Source organism: Lynx rufus, unplaced genomic scaffold (genome assembly GCF_022079265.1).
Source record: "Lynx rufus isolate CCGP_SWC_20201006 ecotype Redwood Valley unplaced genomic scaffold, mLynRuf1.p SCAF_7, whole genome shotgun sequence".
Taxonomy (NCBI): Eukaryota; Metazoa; Chordata; class Mammalia; order Carnivora; family Felidae; genus Lynx; species Lynx rufus.
Window position 1 is genome coordinate 20,926,420 of NW_025814889.1, and position 15,708 is coordinate 20,942,127.

Sequence of the window (15,708 nt, forward strand, 5' to 3'; positions counted from 1 at the left end):
GTGTTTGCTAACCTGGCCCCGATGACGGTGGAATGCTCTAAGAGAGCCTTCCGTCCGCCGGCGGTGGCCCAATAAGAGTTTCAAAAAATGCTGACACAGAACTGTGGTTGGTAAAAATGGAAAATAAAATGATATTTATAGGGTATTCACTGAAGAGATTTCTTTTCTCTGTTCATCTTACAGCAAGTCCATTTTGGTGTGGAAGTTTCCATTGTTTACTAATAAAATAATTCACAGGTTGAAGGCAAAGCTCTAGGTAGTGAAGAGATTCGGTTTTACTTGTACTTCTTCAAGGTGCAGCTAAAGGTACTCTTAGTACCGAGTCTTTAAATTTATTTGCATCAGAGAGAAACCCAGTGGAGACAGAGGAACGAGGGATCCACTTTGTGAGTCATCAAAGTGCTTTATTTTGTAAAGCCTGGCTCATGACTGGAGTGTATTGTTAGCACTAGGAGATACAAGGCAAACTTCCTCACTCTGTCCAAATAGTTTATCGACAGAAATGAATGACAGAGACTGTTACAGACAAAAAGAAAGCATTTTGTAAACTTCTAAAAGCATACACACACTGGCCACAAAGGAAATAGTTACTCAAATAATGTATGGGTACCTTATCTTTACTTCAGGGTCTCACCTCTGTAGTCTTGGGCCAAAGAAACCACAGTATAACTTCAGAATACTCGAACTGACTTGATTCCAGAATGAACCGGGCGGGGGGGGGGGGGGCGCAAACCAGTCTCGATTAATTCAAATGCGTAAAATACGGATTCGGACAACCATGTCATGGTGGTGACACCATCTACCGTGGAGGATGAACCCGGGGGAAGTCCATAATGGTACGGTGGTGTTGCTGGCCTCCGAAGGTCCTGACTTGCCATCAGCACGTGTTTTCTAAAGTAAACCCACACACACTGGGCGCAGTTGCAGCCCTGATAAGCCCTGAAGTAAAGTCATTGGAAGAGGCAGTATGGCAGGGGGTATTTGTGAGTTGTAAGTAATCACTGGAGGGTGGATTTTTTTTTTCTTTTCTGAAACTGCCTACAAAAATCATCTCATGTTTTAAACAAAGAATTTCAAAGGCACAGCTTTAGCACAGTGTATAAGTTGATAACCTACTCTAAGCAAGTCTAATATTTAGCTTGACGCCTTTCAGAAAATGCCAGAAAGTTGGTAAATACATGATTGATGTTGAAAATTTATAAACTGATTAAAACACAATCAGCACAGTTTAGGGCAATGAACTTACATAACCAGATTTGGGTTAAACATTAAAAAAAAAAATCATCGGGTTGATAAATGTACATCTGGAGGAAACAAAACCACCTTTTACTTTCATTGTAGAAGACTGCCTACCGTGTACTTTGAATAAAACACTCACCCAAAAACATGACTGCAGGGTACATTTCAAAATATGACAAACATTATTTCACCTACACTGTAAAATGTCTTTACATGTAAACTTCAAAAATCACATGCTGTACATTAAATTTTTAGATTCAAAAATATCCCTGTTTTCCTAATAATGTAAACAGTAAAATTGAGGGTTTCAGTTAAAGGGATAATTCATAACAAAATACCACTGTTTACACAATGGTCAAACATAAACATCTTCTAATTTAGATCTGCCATCCATCGTTAACAGGAGAGTTCAGAGTTCTAATGCTTTGCTCACTTTCCCACAGTAGGAGATGTAGATACCATTGCCCGAAACTATGCACTTTTCAGGTAAGCTTTATTTTTATTTTGTAGCATAAATTCCTATATTGCAACATAAGAGTGTAACAGTGAAGAAGCTCCAGGCAAGAAAAGAGAAGTAAGCAGTTTTCCTGGACATACTTACTGAGGTGAAAAATGTACAGGTAAGAGTCACTAGGGGCATCAGCTTCTTGCTGGAGGAGGGGCATTTGTTCCCGGACCCCGGGGGCCCCCCCCGGACACCGTGTGGAGGCGGAACCCTGAAGCAGGGCACGCCCCCGCCTGGTGCCAGGGGCCTGGGGCACAGCTGTTAAGGAGCGTCAGCGTGCGTGGTAGAAATGTAACATTCGCAGTAAGTTTTTTCTTTTAATCACCATCATTATTATCATCATTATTATTATCTTCATTATTATTATGAATACTGTCACATCTTTCAACTCCGAAAAATAAACTGATCCACAGTTTATCGTGTGATGCCAACATGGTTGGTCTGACATGCATTTCCTTCATCCCCTCCCCCCGCACGTGCTCATTCATTCATTCGTCCACAGCTGGAATCAGAGGGTTGTTGACCAAACACACCCTGACTGAAGCTGATCAGTTTTCATTAATTAATTAATTAATTAATTTTTAAGACACGCACGCGCACACGCGCACACACACACACGTGTCAGAAATAGCTAGAACGATGCTGGGAAATATCAGGTAGCTGTTAAAGCGAGTAGCCTCCAAATCAGTCATCTTGGCCCGAAGATGTAAACGAGGAGGTGTGCTTCACTGAGTTTGGTTTTCATTTTTCTTACGCCGAAGCCACCTCTGTCCTTCCCATGCTCATGTCCGTCCGAGGTCATGGGGGAGGTTACGTCAAGATGTGGCCAATAAAGTCCAAAAAGCGCTTTGAATACTGTTCTGGGTTCACGGTCGAGATCTCTGCACCAGCCTAGGCAGATGGAAAGGAGAGGAATATCGATATAATCACTACTCAGTATGTAGAGCATTTTTTTCAATTGCAGCTAAACATAAAGCTAATAATAACAACCTGTGCCCCGTTCTTAAAACAGAACTCAGAATTCTATCTTGGATACTGCATCTGAATATCTGAATGGTCCAGGTTCTTAGGATCTGTGTGAAAACGAGGCCGAGAGGCTGAACCACAGATGCTGTTATCACACATACTGTGACTGTAGCAACTGAAAAAAACACCTTGAACTCGCCACATCTGGGATGTTCCTTTCAAACGGTGGACTCCGTGTGGCCTACATTCGGAAGCCATGTAATCAATGTTCGTTTTTCAGGAGAACAGATTGGAGATACCTTGAGAATGACACAAACAGCAACATTCGGCTGAAGGGGAATTCCACCGACAATGACCTAGGATTGCGTTTCTCTCCCAGGGCCCGGGTAAGTGGCTGAGTGCTCAAAAGAGAGGGGTGACAGCAGCAGCAGGGTCCGTGTCAGCTGGCACCGTAACCCGGTGGGACGTGAGGCTGCTGATCGCACCTCCCCCAGCAGGGCACAGCAGTGCCATTGTTCCCCTTCACAGTGACCCGCTCAGAGCAAGGAAGCAGGGGCCCCCTCGAGGAGGCTCAGTGGGGGACTTCCTATTACCAGAGGCGATGCTGGCGACCAGACTCGAGGTCTGGAGTTACCAGCCAGTTTCCTGAGCTGCAAAGGGCAAGACCAGTTTTACTAAGTCACCAGGTGCTATTTTTAGACACCCATAGTCACTGGGGAACCTGTAATTTCCATGCCTGGCCTGGGCCGCCGGGATCTCCACAGACGAGCCCGGGCCTCGAAGGCAGAGAATAGTTCCCAGCAGCTCAGCACGGCATTCCTTTGCTAAGAGTAATGTCTTGCTCCTGCAGATGCAAACCGTACACAGTTTCAGGCCATGTGGTGTGTGACGGAGCTGGGCTGGTGCCTTCCAGTGGAGACTCGAGTGGAGCCACGTTTGCCACGGCAAATTTCCAGTTTCACATGGTGTGTGATGTTACGGTGAGACTGGGGAAAGAGGGGAACGAACACGGAGCACCTCCCCGGCGCTCGGCCTGGTCGCCTCACGTCTCCTCCACGAGACCCCTCCAGCAAGGCAGTGGGGCTCCCTTCTTAGTGAGGGGACCTGAAGCTCTCGAGGTTACACGGCCGGGAAAGCTGAAATCGGGGTTCCGAGCCAGTTCTGTCTCTGTAGTATGCCCGTGGTTCGCCATCAGAGGTGAGCATCGGAATGACTACAGAGCCGTTGAGGGACCTCCCCCAGCTTCTTGGCCCGGCCTCAGAATCGGGGAAGGGGACGGTGCGTCTGGCACGCACACACTTCACAAATGCCATGCGGGAGGCTGCGATGCCAGCACGTGAGAGCCGCCGGGTGCCCTCCTCTCTCACCGACGCAGGAGTTCCGGCACTTTCACTGGGCCGGGGGAGGTCTTGGTCATGCTTTGCGCACGGTTGGAATACCGTAAGTAGTAGCTGATGGTGCAACTGAAATGTTTCTTTGGCAAACAGAATATGGTTTTGGGCTGGTTCCCTTGCTGGGAGGGCAGCCTAGCCTGTTTGATTGTAAGATACAGAAAAAGAGCCTTTAATAGAGGCTGATGTTTGGTGTATCCTGGCTGGTTGTACACACTATTGCTCCTTCCAGTGTGAACAAGCCAAGACACAAGTCTGTCTCTATGGGATGGGGGTCTGCAGCTTTTTTAGCAACACCTGGAAAGCCAAAATGAATCCCTACGATACAAGCATAATGGATACTCACCACCTGGGAGGTTCAGCCAGGCAGGTGGGATTTGCTGGTAGGGCATGGGGCCGGGACTGGCACAGAGCAAGGGGCTGGGCTAGGGCCTGGGGAGCAGTCCCATTTCTACCACTTTCTAGTGCCGTGACCCTGACAAGTTACCATTTACGCTTTCTTCCTCAGTTTCTTCAACTGATAAACAGGGATACAGGCTTGTCATGGGGATTCAGTAAGTCAACATATGCCTAGAATAGTGATCATTTAGAGCAAGAACAATAAAGGTGAGGAATTTATGTTATTAAACTTTGATCTTGCACCCAAAAGTTTTCTGTGATAAAAAATACACAATTCACTGTGCAAAAAGAAAGATAATACTGCATATCTGGGAAGTGTCTGAAGCACAGAATAGTGCCTCAGTTCTGAACATTCTACAGCTTTGAGAATTCGTGTTAAAACACTTAGTTATTTTCACTTTTGTCTTTGAAGCATTTTTCAAACAAAAACGAATTCGCACAATATTCTAGAGATGCACGTGCGTGCTAATACCCCAGTGTGGAAAAAGACGACTGGCCGCTGAGTTGAAGTGACCTGCCCAAAGCGTAGGGAGTCGTGGTGGGAGCTGGTATTAGCTGTTGGCATTTGCCGGCTCCAAATCTCGCACTCGGAACATGACCCCCCCAAGGTAACAAGAACCCCTGAGGGACTCTGGACAGCTCAGTGGGAGGGAGGCAACCACAGCTGGTCCCCGCACTCCAGACTGCAGCAAGGGCCCAAGAGCAGAGAAGGAAACAAAGTGGAGATACTTACGCCATGTTTAACAGTTTTTGCAGCGTGGGCAGCTTTCTTTTTTGCATCATAATGAGTCAAAATGTCAATAATTGCCATAAAGTACACCTCTTTCCTGGGCGAGTCTGTAAAGGGATGAGAGAGAGCAGTGATTGTGGGACAAATGACGCCACCTGGAGAGGCACGTCCCGGGGGTGAGGGACTCAGGACAGAACAGGGTTTGGAGGAGTCTGAAAACTAAGGCCATGTCCATGTAAGTTCAAACACATTCTCAAAAAAAACTTTTACTCCCTCCTCCATGTTTTATGGAGTAGAGAGGTGGGCAGACTGGGTGAGGGGACTGGGAGAGACCGGCTTCCGGTTATGGGAGGAACAAGTCACGGAGCAGAAAGGCACAGCGTAGGGAACACAGCAGTGACTCGGCACCAGGGCTGAGAGGTGGGCAGGTGCGGGCACGGCAGAATCACTGTGTTGTCCACCGGAAGTTAACGTTAACACTGTGTATCAGCTATCCCCAAACACAAAAAAAGTTAACTGATAAATAAAATAGTAATTTGGAAAAAGCATCCACGTAACTCCTGCATATCCCTGTTGAACAGCTTAACTTTCCCCAATTCTCTCTCAATTCAAAAAGTAAAAAAGTATCACCCTAGGATGTTACCAGTAGAGGTCCAAGGGGGAGATGGTTTTTAATTTTTGTCAATCTGCATTTTCTTTAACGATTATGGATTGCTTTGGTGTAAAGAGAGATGCTCATACAACAGGTAGATGGAATTACGCTCCTTACTCCTAGTCTCCCGTTAACTACAGGCGCACCTTGCTTTACGGCGCTTTGCACATACTGCATTTTCCAGAGATTGAAGGTTTATGGCAACCCTGTGTCAAGCAAGTCTGCTGGCACCATTTTCCCAATGGCATTTGCTCACTTCGTGTCTCCGTCACATTCTGGTAATCCTAGCAATAGTTTAAGCTTTTTCATTATTGTATTTGCATGGTGATCTGTGAGCAGTGATTACAACTCACTGAAAGCTCAGATGATGGTTAGTGTTAGTATATTTTAGCAATAAAGTATTTTTAAAATAAGATACGTACATTGTTTTTTAAAGATATAATGCTATCGCACACTTAAGAGCTATACAGCAGTGTAAACATAACTTCTATATGTACCAGGAAACCAGAACATTCATCTGACTCACGTGGTGGTGGTGGTCTAGAACTGACCCTGCAACACCTTTGAGGTGTGCCTGTCCTTACAACCGTTCATAATTCTGAGTCTAGCATCAGAACTGCAGAAAGGCATTTATCATCTCTAAGATCCGTCTTCCACGTATTTCCACAAATAGGCTGTTTTAATTATAAACAATAAGAAAAGTACATTTGACTACATCTCATTTTCTGCACTGAAGAAAATTTTGGGGAGCAAAATAACAACTCAAGCTCACTTGGCTGATATGCCACATCTTCTTTTTTTTCTTAAACAATGATGAGCCACAATTTTTATTACTCAAAAAATAAGAGGCCTGTTTTTATCCTACCTCCAAATCATCTTGGTTTTCTCATGTCTCAGTGGCTAAGGTAGAAGGTGATATTCCTTCAAATATCCAGTCACCCAGATTTGGAGGATTAAGATTGGGCTCACTTAGACAAGAGGGCCACAGAGACCCCTTAATGGGCGGCCAGGGGGCACAGCAGAGGACAGACAGACACAACAGCAGACCAGACGCCCTCATCCCACGCCCTGGGCCAGCTTCAGCGCTCCCTAAAGGGGAAGGGCCGGTAGCGATGAGACGCCGGCCCTCCAGGGCGTCCGCATGAGCCTCCCTCCCGCGTGAGGCACACTAGGGACCTCGTGTGTGCCTAGCTCAGGACAGATTGCTGACATTTCGGATCCACGTAAGAGATGGCGGAGAATAAAAATTTCAAAAACGTTTCTTCTGTATGTTATCTGTCCGCACCTAAGTGTGGGTACGTGGGTGTTACATAGTTTGTGGCTTCACTCCATTCCAACATCACAAAATTCAAGGGCCCGATCACATCCCGTTTCAAAACCAGAGGTGAGTTACCCTTAACATGCTCGTGTCCCTGAGTCAGCTACTGAGGCTCTGGAGAATAAGCCTTGGAGGGCAGCAGACTTAACCGGGATTATGATTACTAGTGGGAAACAATGCAAAAATCAAATCACTTCATAGATAAAAAGAGGTGGTAAGAGCTCAGCTTACTTTCGTGGCATTTAATCCCATAAACGTCAATGTTTGGATCAAACTCCCCCGGGGCCAAAGGCGGTGAGCTGTTGAGCGTGTTTCCAGGACTGTCCGGAGGGGTTCCCACCGGGTGGGTGCCGTCGCTCTCCCCCTCCTCTTCCCCGTCGTTCTCCTCACACTCCACCTCCTCCTGCTCGGCTCGCTCCACATCATGGATTCCCACCAGCAGGCTGTAGTCCATGAGCTTCAACTGGGCAAGAAACTGAGGGTGGGAGGCAGCAGGTCAGTCAGGCCTTCAGACCCCAGACCTGGAGAAAACAAGCTCAGGAAAATGCACACGGGGGGAGGCTGTGAGCCAGGGGGCGGCAGAAACGAGAAGAGGGTCTCCCCGAGAGGCGGCCAGCCAGGAGCCTCCTTTGTGATGCTCTCCCAGCCCCGCGGAAGCTTCGCGGGCCGAAAACGGAGCCCCACACCCCGGGCCGGCCCGGCGCTAGTAGTAGTTTCCCTGAGACGCCAAGCTGCATGCCGAGAGGCGGGCACACATCCCATGGAGGCTGGATTACCCCAGAGAGCACAGCACATGGCTGGCAAGGAGGGAAGAGAGCTGCTCTCCCAACAACGAAGACTGGCCGAGGGGAAAGACCAGGGGCCTCCCAAGTGGCTTCCAGCAGTCTCTTGTGAAAGCACTTGGAAATTCAGCACACTGGGCTGAGGACGTGAGTACGCTGTCCGTCCCCACTAAGTAAAAGCCCAAATGTCCCAACCGACTAGCAAACGCCTGTGTCAGTGCTCGGGTGAGTAACACAGTCCTGTCCTGCTCAGGTTTCCTTCTGGAAGCGGGGAGACCGGAGGAGCTGAGGGCGTGGTCCACTTCGCACGAGGCAGCACAGGCCCAGGAGCCCCGTCCCCGCTCGTCCCGTTCCAGCCGCGGGTAGAACGGAACGTGGGCCGAGACCTGGCTCCGAGGGTCAGCCTGCCTCTCCTACTCCTCTCTGGACTTCTCATGCCATTTTTCTTTTCTCTTCTTAGGAGACGCACCCAGACACGTGTTCTAATCGCTCCATTAAAGTGTGGCTAGAACTGAGGGCAAAACGTGCCGGCCCATCTGCTGGCTAAAACCCCTCAGCTCCCCGGTCCCCACCCAGCTGGCTCCGCACAGGGTCCGGTTCTGCTCCCACCCCGTGCCCACGGCCCAAGAAGACGCAGGACCCCGACTCTCGGAGGGCCTGATGCCACCCTCGTTCGGTGACGCAGAGCAGCCGGCTGGCCTCCGGCCATCCCGGCAGAAGTTAGGACATGAACTTCCTTACACAAAGGGCAAGCATGTGAAATGACCGGTCTTGGAGTTCTGGCCGAAAATGAGTGAAACGAAATCCATTTGTGGAGACCTGCAGGAACCCCCCGCCCCGGCCCCCCAGCCTGTAGGGAAGCAGCTCAGTGTCTGAGCTGAAGGAGAAGCCATTCCCCCTTGAAGACCAGGAGGGGACCTCGCACGCCAGCTGTGCCCAGAGGCCTTCCGTTCCTCACCAGCCCAGGCCTCCTGCTCTCCTCTTTCTTAGCTCCCATTTCCATGTCTTCCCACCACGAATCCCCTGGGGCCAGGCTGACTCTTCCTCATTGAAGCTCAGGGGGAAAAAAAAAATCACACAAATCCTCGTTTAGGCATGTAAGCAAGGTAGGAGAACCCTACGTGCAAACCCTTTGCCAAAAGAGTACTCAGTAGCCAACAGGTACACAAAAAGATGCTCCACATCACTCATCATCAGGGAAATGCAAATCAAAACCGCAATGAGGCGGTCACACCTGTCAGAATGGCTGGTGTCAAAAAGACGAGATAACAGGTGTTGGCCAGGATGTGGAGAAAAGAGAAGCTTGTGCACTGTTGGTGGGGATGTAAATCGGTGCGGCCAGCATGGAAAACGGTATGAAAATTCCTCAAGGAATTAAAAACAGAACTACCCTACGATCTAGCAATCCCAGTTCCGGGTGCATATCCACAGGAAACAAAAACCATTATCTCGAAGATATATCTGTACTCCCATGTCCGCCGCAGCATTATTCATAATAGCCAAGGTATGGAAATGACCTAAGTGTCGGTGGATAACTGGATCGAGAAAATGGGGTATATGTACACCGAGGAATGTTGTTTCATCTTAAAAAAGAAAGAAAAATTCTGTCACTGTGAACCTGCTGGGCGTTACGCTGAGCGAAATAAGCCAGACAGGAAAAGACAAATACTGTGTGGTATCACTTATGTGCGTCTGTATGTTGGGGGGGGGGTTGAACTCATAGAATCAATAGAAAAGTGGTTGCCAGGAGCCGGTGGGGGGTGGTGTGGAAGAACTAAGGAGAGCTGGTGAAAGGGTACAAACCTACAGCTATCAGATGTGTAAGGTCTGAGGATCTAACGCACAACGTGGTGACTGTAGTTGGTCACACCGTGTCGCGTATAACTGAAAATCGCTAAGAGGGTAGGACTTAAACGTTCTCACCAGAAGAACAAAAAAAGGTAAGTATCTGAGGTAGTGGCTGTGTTCCTAACTTGATGGGGGAATCCTCTGACAATGGATACATACAGCAAATCACCACCGTAAACACTTTAAATATAATAGTATTTGTAAGTAAGTGTTACTTACTCCAGTTGCAAACAAAACAAAACAAAACAAAACCCCCCAAACCACAAAACAGTAACAAAACACAGCGCTGGTTCTCATGCCTTGAATCAATTTTCTGAGCCCGAGAGAGAGAGAGAGAGGAAGCTCCTGTTCCTCCCATGGTCTTCCCCAAACTCCCCCTTTAAAGTAAATCACAGAACCACCTTTCTGGGCCCACCTCGCCCAGCTAGACTTTGTCTGGCGGACAAAGACTGCTCATCGTGCCGTGGCCCCTCGCAGGTGCTGGGCTTTGGGGTGACCAGGAACTCACGTGGGCAACCGTCCCTCTCTCGAGTGAATGACGACGCGGTAAGACCCGTGAATCTTCTACCGACGCGGCCAGCCGCCCAGCTGTGTAGCCAGATCTGGGTTACTTGGTCTGCTCCCCACGACCTGCATCTCCATGGATGTGGAAGAGAACCAGGTGCTGTGGGGACAGAGACAGCTGGCCTCCAGGGACTCAAAGCTAAGAAGTCGTGAATTCAGGATCCCGCGTTCAAAGCTCGTTCTTTACGCTGCGCTACGCTGCTTCTGGAAACTGCAGTAAGGCAGCTCCTCCCAAGTCGTGTTCTTTGCAACACTAGTACGGAAAAGATGAGTTCAGTCAAATGGTTCCTGAGGAGGAGGGCCTCCCCGAGTTGCCAAGCACAGGGAGTCTCCGCGAGGGGTAGGTGCCGGCGGCGGCACGCCTCACAGCGGCTTCATCTCGGAACCCCCTTTACCCCCCTTCGGAGCACCCCGTGGACACAAAAGACGTCTGGGAAACACTGAGGCCGAAACACCCAGTCATGCTCTCTGACCCCGCCCCGGGTGTGGCGGGCAGGATGCTCCCCAGTGGCCACGGGCCCCAGGAGGCTGTGGCGGGGGCAGAGCTCAGCCTCTGGGCTCCTGGACATCAGGGTCCGTGTGTCTCTGTCTCCCGGCCCCTCCCACGCCGGGCACGGTGCTTGCAGAACACGCGGCACGCTGGCAGACCCCGGGTTCCCGGCTGGCAACATCTCCCCAGAGAGCCCACGTGTTGGGGGGGGGCACGGGTGGGGGAGCGGGCTGCTCGGCCGGGCCACAGGCCCCCTTCTTTCCATCCCCGCTCCTCCCGGATCCTTGGAAGGTCCCTGAGAAGCGGTAAGGGCCCCAGTCCTCTGGGAAGGGAGGATCTTTTCAAAATGTGAGTTTGATCTTAACTCCGCCCCTGCTCTAGGCCTTGCAGTGGGTGCCTGTTCCTCGCGGGGCGGAAGCAAACTCGAACGCGGCCCAGCGGACCAGGATGGTTGGCCCCATTACCTCTTTGGCTGCCTTGAAGCCTGTTCCAGCCCACCTTCTGGCCCTCTCACCTGCACCACTTGACCTTCAGATCACAACTGCAGGGACGCTTGCTTCTGGAAGCCTTTCCCGATTCTGGCCTGGGCCACGCCCCCAAAGCACGGGCGTGGAGGGACCCGCACACTTTTCCCTAATGACACTTGGCTTGGCTGCACATTTACCCTGTTAGATTATTTAGGGAAGCTTCTATCTTCCCTGAACACGGCAGCCCCGTGAGGGCAGGGGCTCTGGCTGTTTCTGCCCTCACCGTATTCCCGGTGGTAAGGTGTCAGTATTCACTGGACAAGTGAATGAGACGCCTGCTGCCTCTTCCCCAGTCCCCTTGAACTCACCCTAATTTCCCTAACCCCTTTCTCGAAGAAACAACCACCCAGGGCAAGTAAAAACATAGAACAAAGCAACAAAGAAACCTTTGAGACTGTAAGAGGAAGCACCTACTGGAAGCAAAGCGAGAGCATTTACCACGTATCTTTGCCAGAATGGAACCTCGCTATCACGTAAGTCTACTGTTTGACCTTCAGAAGGCTGGTTTTCAAACACCCTTGCAGGTGTGCCTGATTACAAAAGTAAGGGGCTGCCTGTAATGAACTTGCAAAGGTCAGCCGGGAAGGGAGGATGACCACGGCTGGGCCGCTGCACTCAGTGGAGTCCCTCCCCCCCATATCCGCGATGCTCACGATGCCAGGCCCTTTCCTGGGCCTTAGCTCTGCAGTCAGACTAGTGCCCAGGCTCCCTTTTTCAGTAAGGAAATATCTACATCCAAAGTACAAAACTGAAACCATCAGTGAAACATAATATGCATCTCTAGGTAAGAAGCTGCCCTCCGGGCTCCTGGGTGGCTCAGTTAGTTAAGCGTCCGACTTTGGCTCAGGTCGTGATCTCAGAGTTTGTGAGTTTGAGCCCCGCGTCGGGATCTCTGCTGTCGATGCAGGGCCTGCTTTGGATCCTCTGTCTCCCTCCCTCTCTGCTCCTCCCTCCCTCTCTCTCTCAAAAATAAATAAATATTAAAAAAAAAATAAATCAGAGTATAGGTCTGGGAGTCCGATGGGAAATGAAACCTTATTTCTCTCAGTAGCTCTGTGACTTGACAAGGCGTCCACCTCCCCGAGCCTCAGTTATTCTAACTGTACAATGGGATAATCCCGCTAAGCTCATTGGGGTGTGGAGAGGAAGGAGAGAGGATGCGTAGCTCAGGTGATGGAAACCGGGCCTCGCTCGCAACAATGGAGGCTGTTACTGTGATGGCCCGTGTCGCTGTTATCCTGGTAGAAGGCTTTTGTCCAACAAGTCCTCACTTTAAACACGGGGACAGGTTCAAGTTAGGTGGGCCAAGAGGAGAAGCGTGGAGAACCCCACTAGCTCTTGTCTCCATAAAGTTCATTTTCCATCTCTTCTGAAGTAGAGGGGAATGTGGCAATAAACTCGAGATTCTCGGTAGAGAAAAATTCCCGCCGGGTGTCGCAAAACTGCCGTGGCCTGGAAGATTCCACGTGGCTGGGGAGGGGTTAAAGGTTCCACTGCTGGGGTTTGCCTCCAGCTGACATTAAGGAACTTAATACACATCTGTTCTGGTTTCTCTTCATCCCTTTAAGCTTCTGACTCAAATTTATTGATTTTTTTTTAAGTACGTAAGATTTCGAAGCATGACGATGTTTAAATCTTTATAATCTTCAGGCCCCTCGCCTTTCCTCCTTTTCCAACTTGTTAATAATTATCTGCCAGACCTTTGGGCTTCTTTTCCCCTCAGAAGATCCCACCTAATCTGATTCTTTCATGATTAATCCCTCTTTATGCCAAATCTCTGAGCTAGTGTCTTCTTCAAGATCTTTAACGAGTCCTGTCACAAACCCTTCTAGAAAACGACGTGGTCAGGGAGCCATTAATAAGCTCTCTTTCGCAACGTTTAAACTCACTTTATTTATTAACACATTCGCTCTACTGAATTACCACCTCCTAACACATCTGCAATGCAGAATTAAAATTCCAACCAGCACTATTTAACAGTTCTCTTGTATCACTCGTTAAAAGTTGTAATAATCCTCCTTTGGGTCATTTACCGGGAAACAAAATCTTAACTGCGATCTCACAGACGTTTCTCATTTGCGTTTCGTATCAGAGCAGTTTAGGAGCGCGGCCTCTGACAGCCTCAAATCCCAAATTAGTCTCTGGGCTCGGTTTTCCCATCCACAGACTGGGTAACAACAGCACTCATCCCCAGGAGTTTCAAATGAAAGAGACGATGTCCGCATGGGAAGGAGTCAGGCTCTACGCGTGGCTCCGTCGACACTGGTGGCCCACCATCCCCCGCTGGCCTCCCCCGACTCCCACCCACCTCCAAGGCTGCGGGCCCAGAGACCCCACAGCTGAGATGCCCCATGGTGGGGGTGCTCCCGGACACCACGGGGATCCCGGCGTGAGCCAGTGAGAGGAGATACGGGTGTCAGTTCTCTGCAGTCACGATCGGCGCCGACCACGCGCAGGCCAGAAGGCAAAAGCGATCGTCCCTCTCCATACAGCACCTCCTTTTGGAGAAAAGGGCTCACCAATATGGAGTTATGTGCAAAGCTTTCTTTACAGAGTATATGAACAGAACAGGATTTTGGGTGCAGGGAAACAAAACAAAACAACGAGAACAGCTAGATTCTCAGGACATTCTCTTCTTTCTGCTACAAAAACAGGTTACTGGGGCACCTGGGTGGCTCACTTGGTTAAGCATCGGACTTCGGCTCGGGTCACGATCTAACGGTTCGTGAGTTTGAGCCCCACATGGCGCTCTGTGCTGTCGGCGTGGAGCCCACTTGGGACCCTCAGTCTCCCTCTCTGCCCCTCCCCTGCTTGCGTGCTCTCTTTCTCAAAAATAGCCATTAAAAAAAACAACATAAAAAAGATTACTTATTGAGGTGTAAGTCTTTTAAGTCTTAAGTAAGAAACAAAAAGTACCACCAACCCCCCATCCCCTCCAAAAAAACTAACAGGCCAGTCAGCTCACTTAGAAAGCAGAGTGTTACAAAAATGAAACCAGATTAAACTCTAGTTTTGTTTACCAAGATCAGATGTCAAGCTACCTCACCATAATTACCCGCTTAAAAATTTAATGATGCTTCTGCATGAATTTCAAAACTAAAGATACTTGTATCAGCCACTGAGAATTTTTTTTTAAGGAAAGAATGCTTTTTGCCCTGCTTCCATTTCAACAGAACCGCTAAGTGCGAGAGCCCCGTATTGGGATTAAACTCTCCAAATCCTCTAATCAACGACATTATTAGAGACAACAAAAGGGCTAAGAGGATCCTTATGTAATTCAGCCGTAAATTTGAACTGCTTCAGTTACGTTATTTCTGGAGTCTAAATATCCTGGTGGTACACAGCCAACAGAAAAAAGGATGAAAACATTTTTTCTTGGCAGATCGTGCACAACCCCTAAAGCATATTTACCATAATTGTTCAAGCCGTATTATTCTCAGGACCAAAGAGTCACTGATTAATGAATAAAAAGCTGAAACTGAGAAGGTCTTCCTCGAGTACTTAGTTATCAGTTAGATCAGGCTGACACCCAAGTAAGGGAAATATTTAATGTTTAATATGTATTATAATAATCACTGACAACAATGGAAAAATAAACCTATTAATGAAAGACTGGAGAAAAATGTTACATGATTTTCTACTTTTTTTCTACTTCTATTTTTTTTTTTTTAATGTTTATTTATATTTGAGAGGGAGACAGTGTGCAAGCAGGGGAGGGGCACAGAGAGAGGAGGAGACACAGAATCCGAAGCAGGCTCCAGGCTCCGAGCTGTCAGCACAGAGCCTGACGCAGGGCTCGAACTCACGAACTGTGAGATCATGACCTGAGCCCAAGTTGCTCAACTGACTGAGCCACCCAGGATCCCCTCCACTTCTCTTTCTCAGGAGACAGTTGTATCCCTCACAAATAAACAATATTTAGGTTCTAACTGAAGTATATACACGAGCTAGGTTAAAAAAAAAAAAAAAAGGTAAACGTTTTTAATGAGAATAAATTCATGACCTGAAAATAATTATGAACTCCTTCAATCGGTCTGGGTATCTTACAATGAAAGAGATGTTAGAACAGTGAAAAGAATATTGTAAAAACTGCTCAGCCCTCGCGGGGGATACAGTCTAATGCACACTCATCCTTTGGCTCAAGCCATTTTAATTGTTTTTGTTTGATGACATGAAAAGAACTTTCCACAAAGCCTCTAAGTAGTAGAGCTGTATTGCTGTGTGGGGGACTGGATTTTAAAAGTAAACAAACAGAGGCGCCTGGGTGGCTCTGTCGGTTGAGTGTCCCTACCTTGGC

At 48.6% G+C, this 15,708-nt stretch overlaps 1 protein-coding gene and 1 long non-coding RNA gene across 5 annotated transcripts in view; one reads left to right on the plus strand and one right to left on the minus strand.

Moving 5' to 3' along the window:
- Positions 1-383: 383 nt before the first annotated feature.
- PIP4K2A (phosphatidylinositol-5-phosphate 4-kinase type 2 alpha) overlaps positions 384-15,708 on the minus strand; it is a 193,409-nt gene continuing 178,084 nt past the window's right edge. For all 4 annotated transcript variants that reach the window (XM_047066878.1, XM_047066879.1, XM_047066877.1 and 1 more), the window contains 3 exons: positions 7,432-7,675; positions 5,234-5,337; positions 384-2,635 (listed from right to left, as the gene is read on the minus strand). In XM_047066878.1, coding sequence (XP_046922834.1) covers positions 2,555-2,635; positions 5,234-5,337; positions 7,432-7,675 — 429 coding nt within the window. In that variant the 3' untranslated portion in view covers positions 384-2,554. The remainder of the gene's footprint in view (positions 2,636-5,233; positions 5,338-7,431; positions 7,676-15,708) is intronic.
- On the plus strand, positions 2,995-5,759 carry LOC124502285 (uncharacterized). The gene is made up of 2 exons (XR_006959892.1): positions 2,995-3,096; positions 3,561-5,759. It is a non-coding gene; the product is annotated as an uncharacterized LOC124502285 (long non-coding RNA).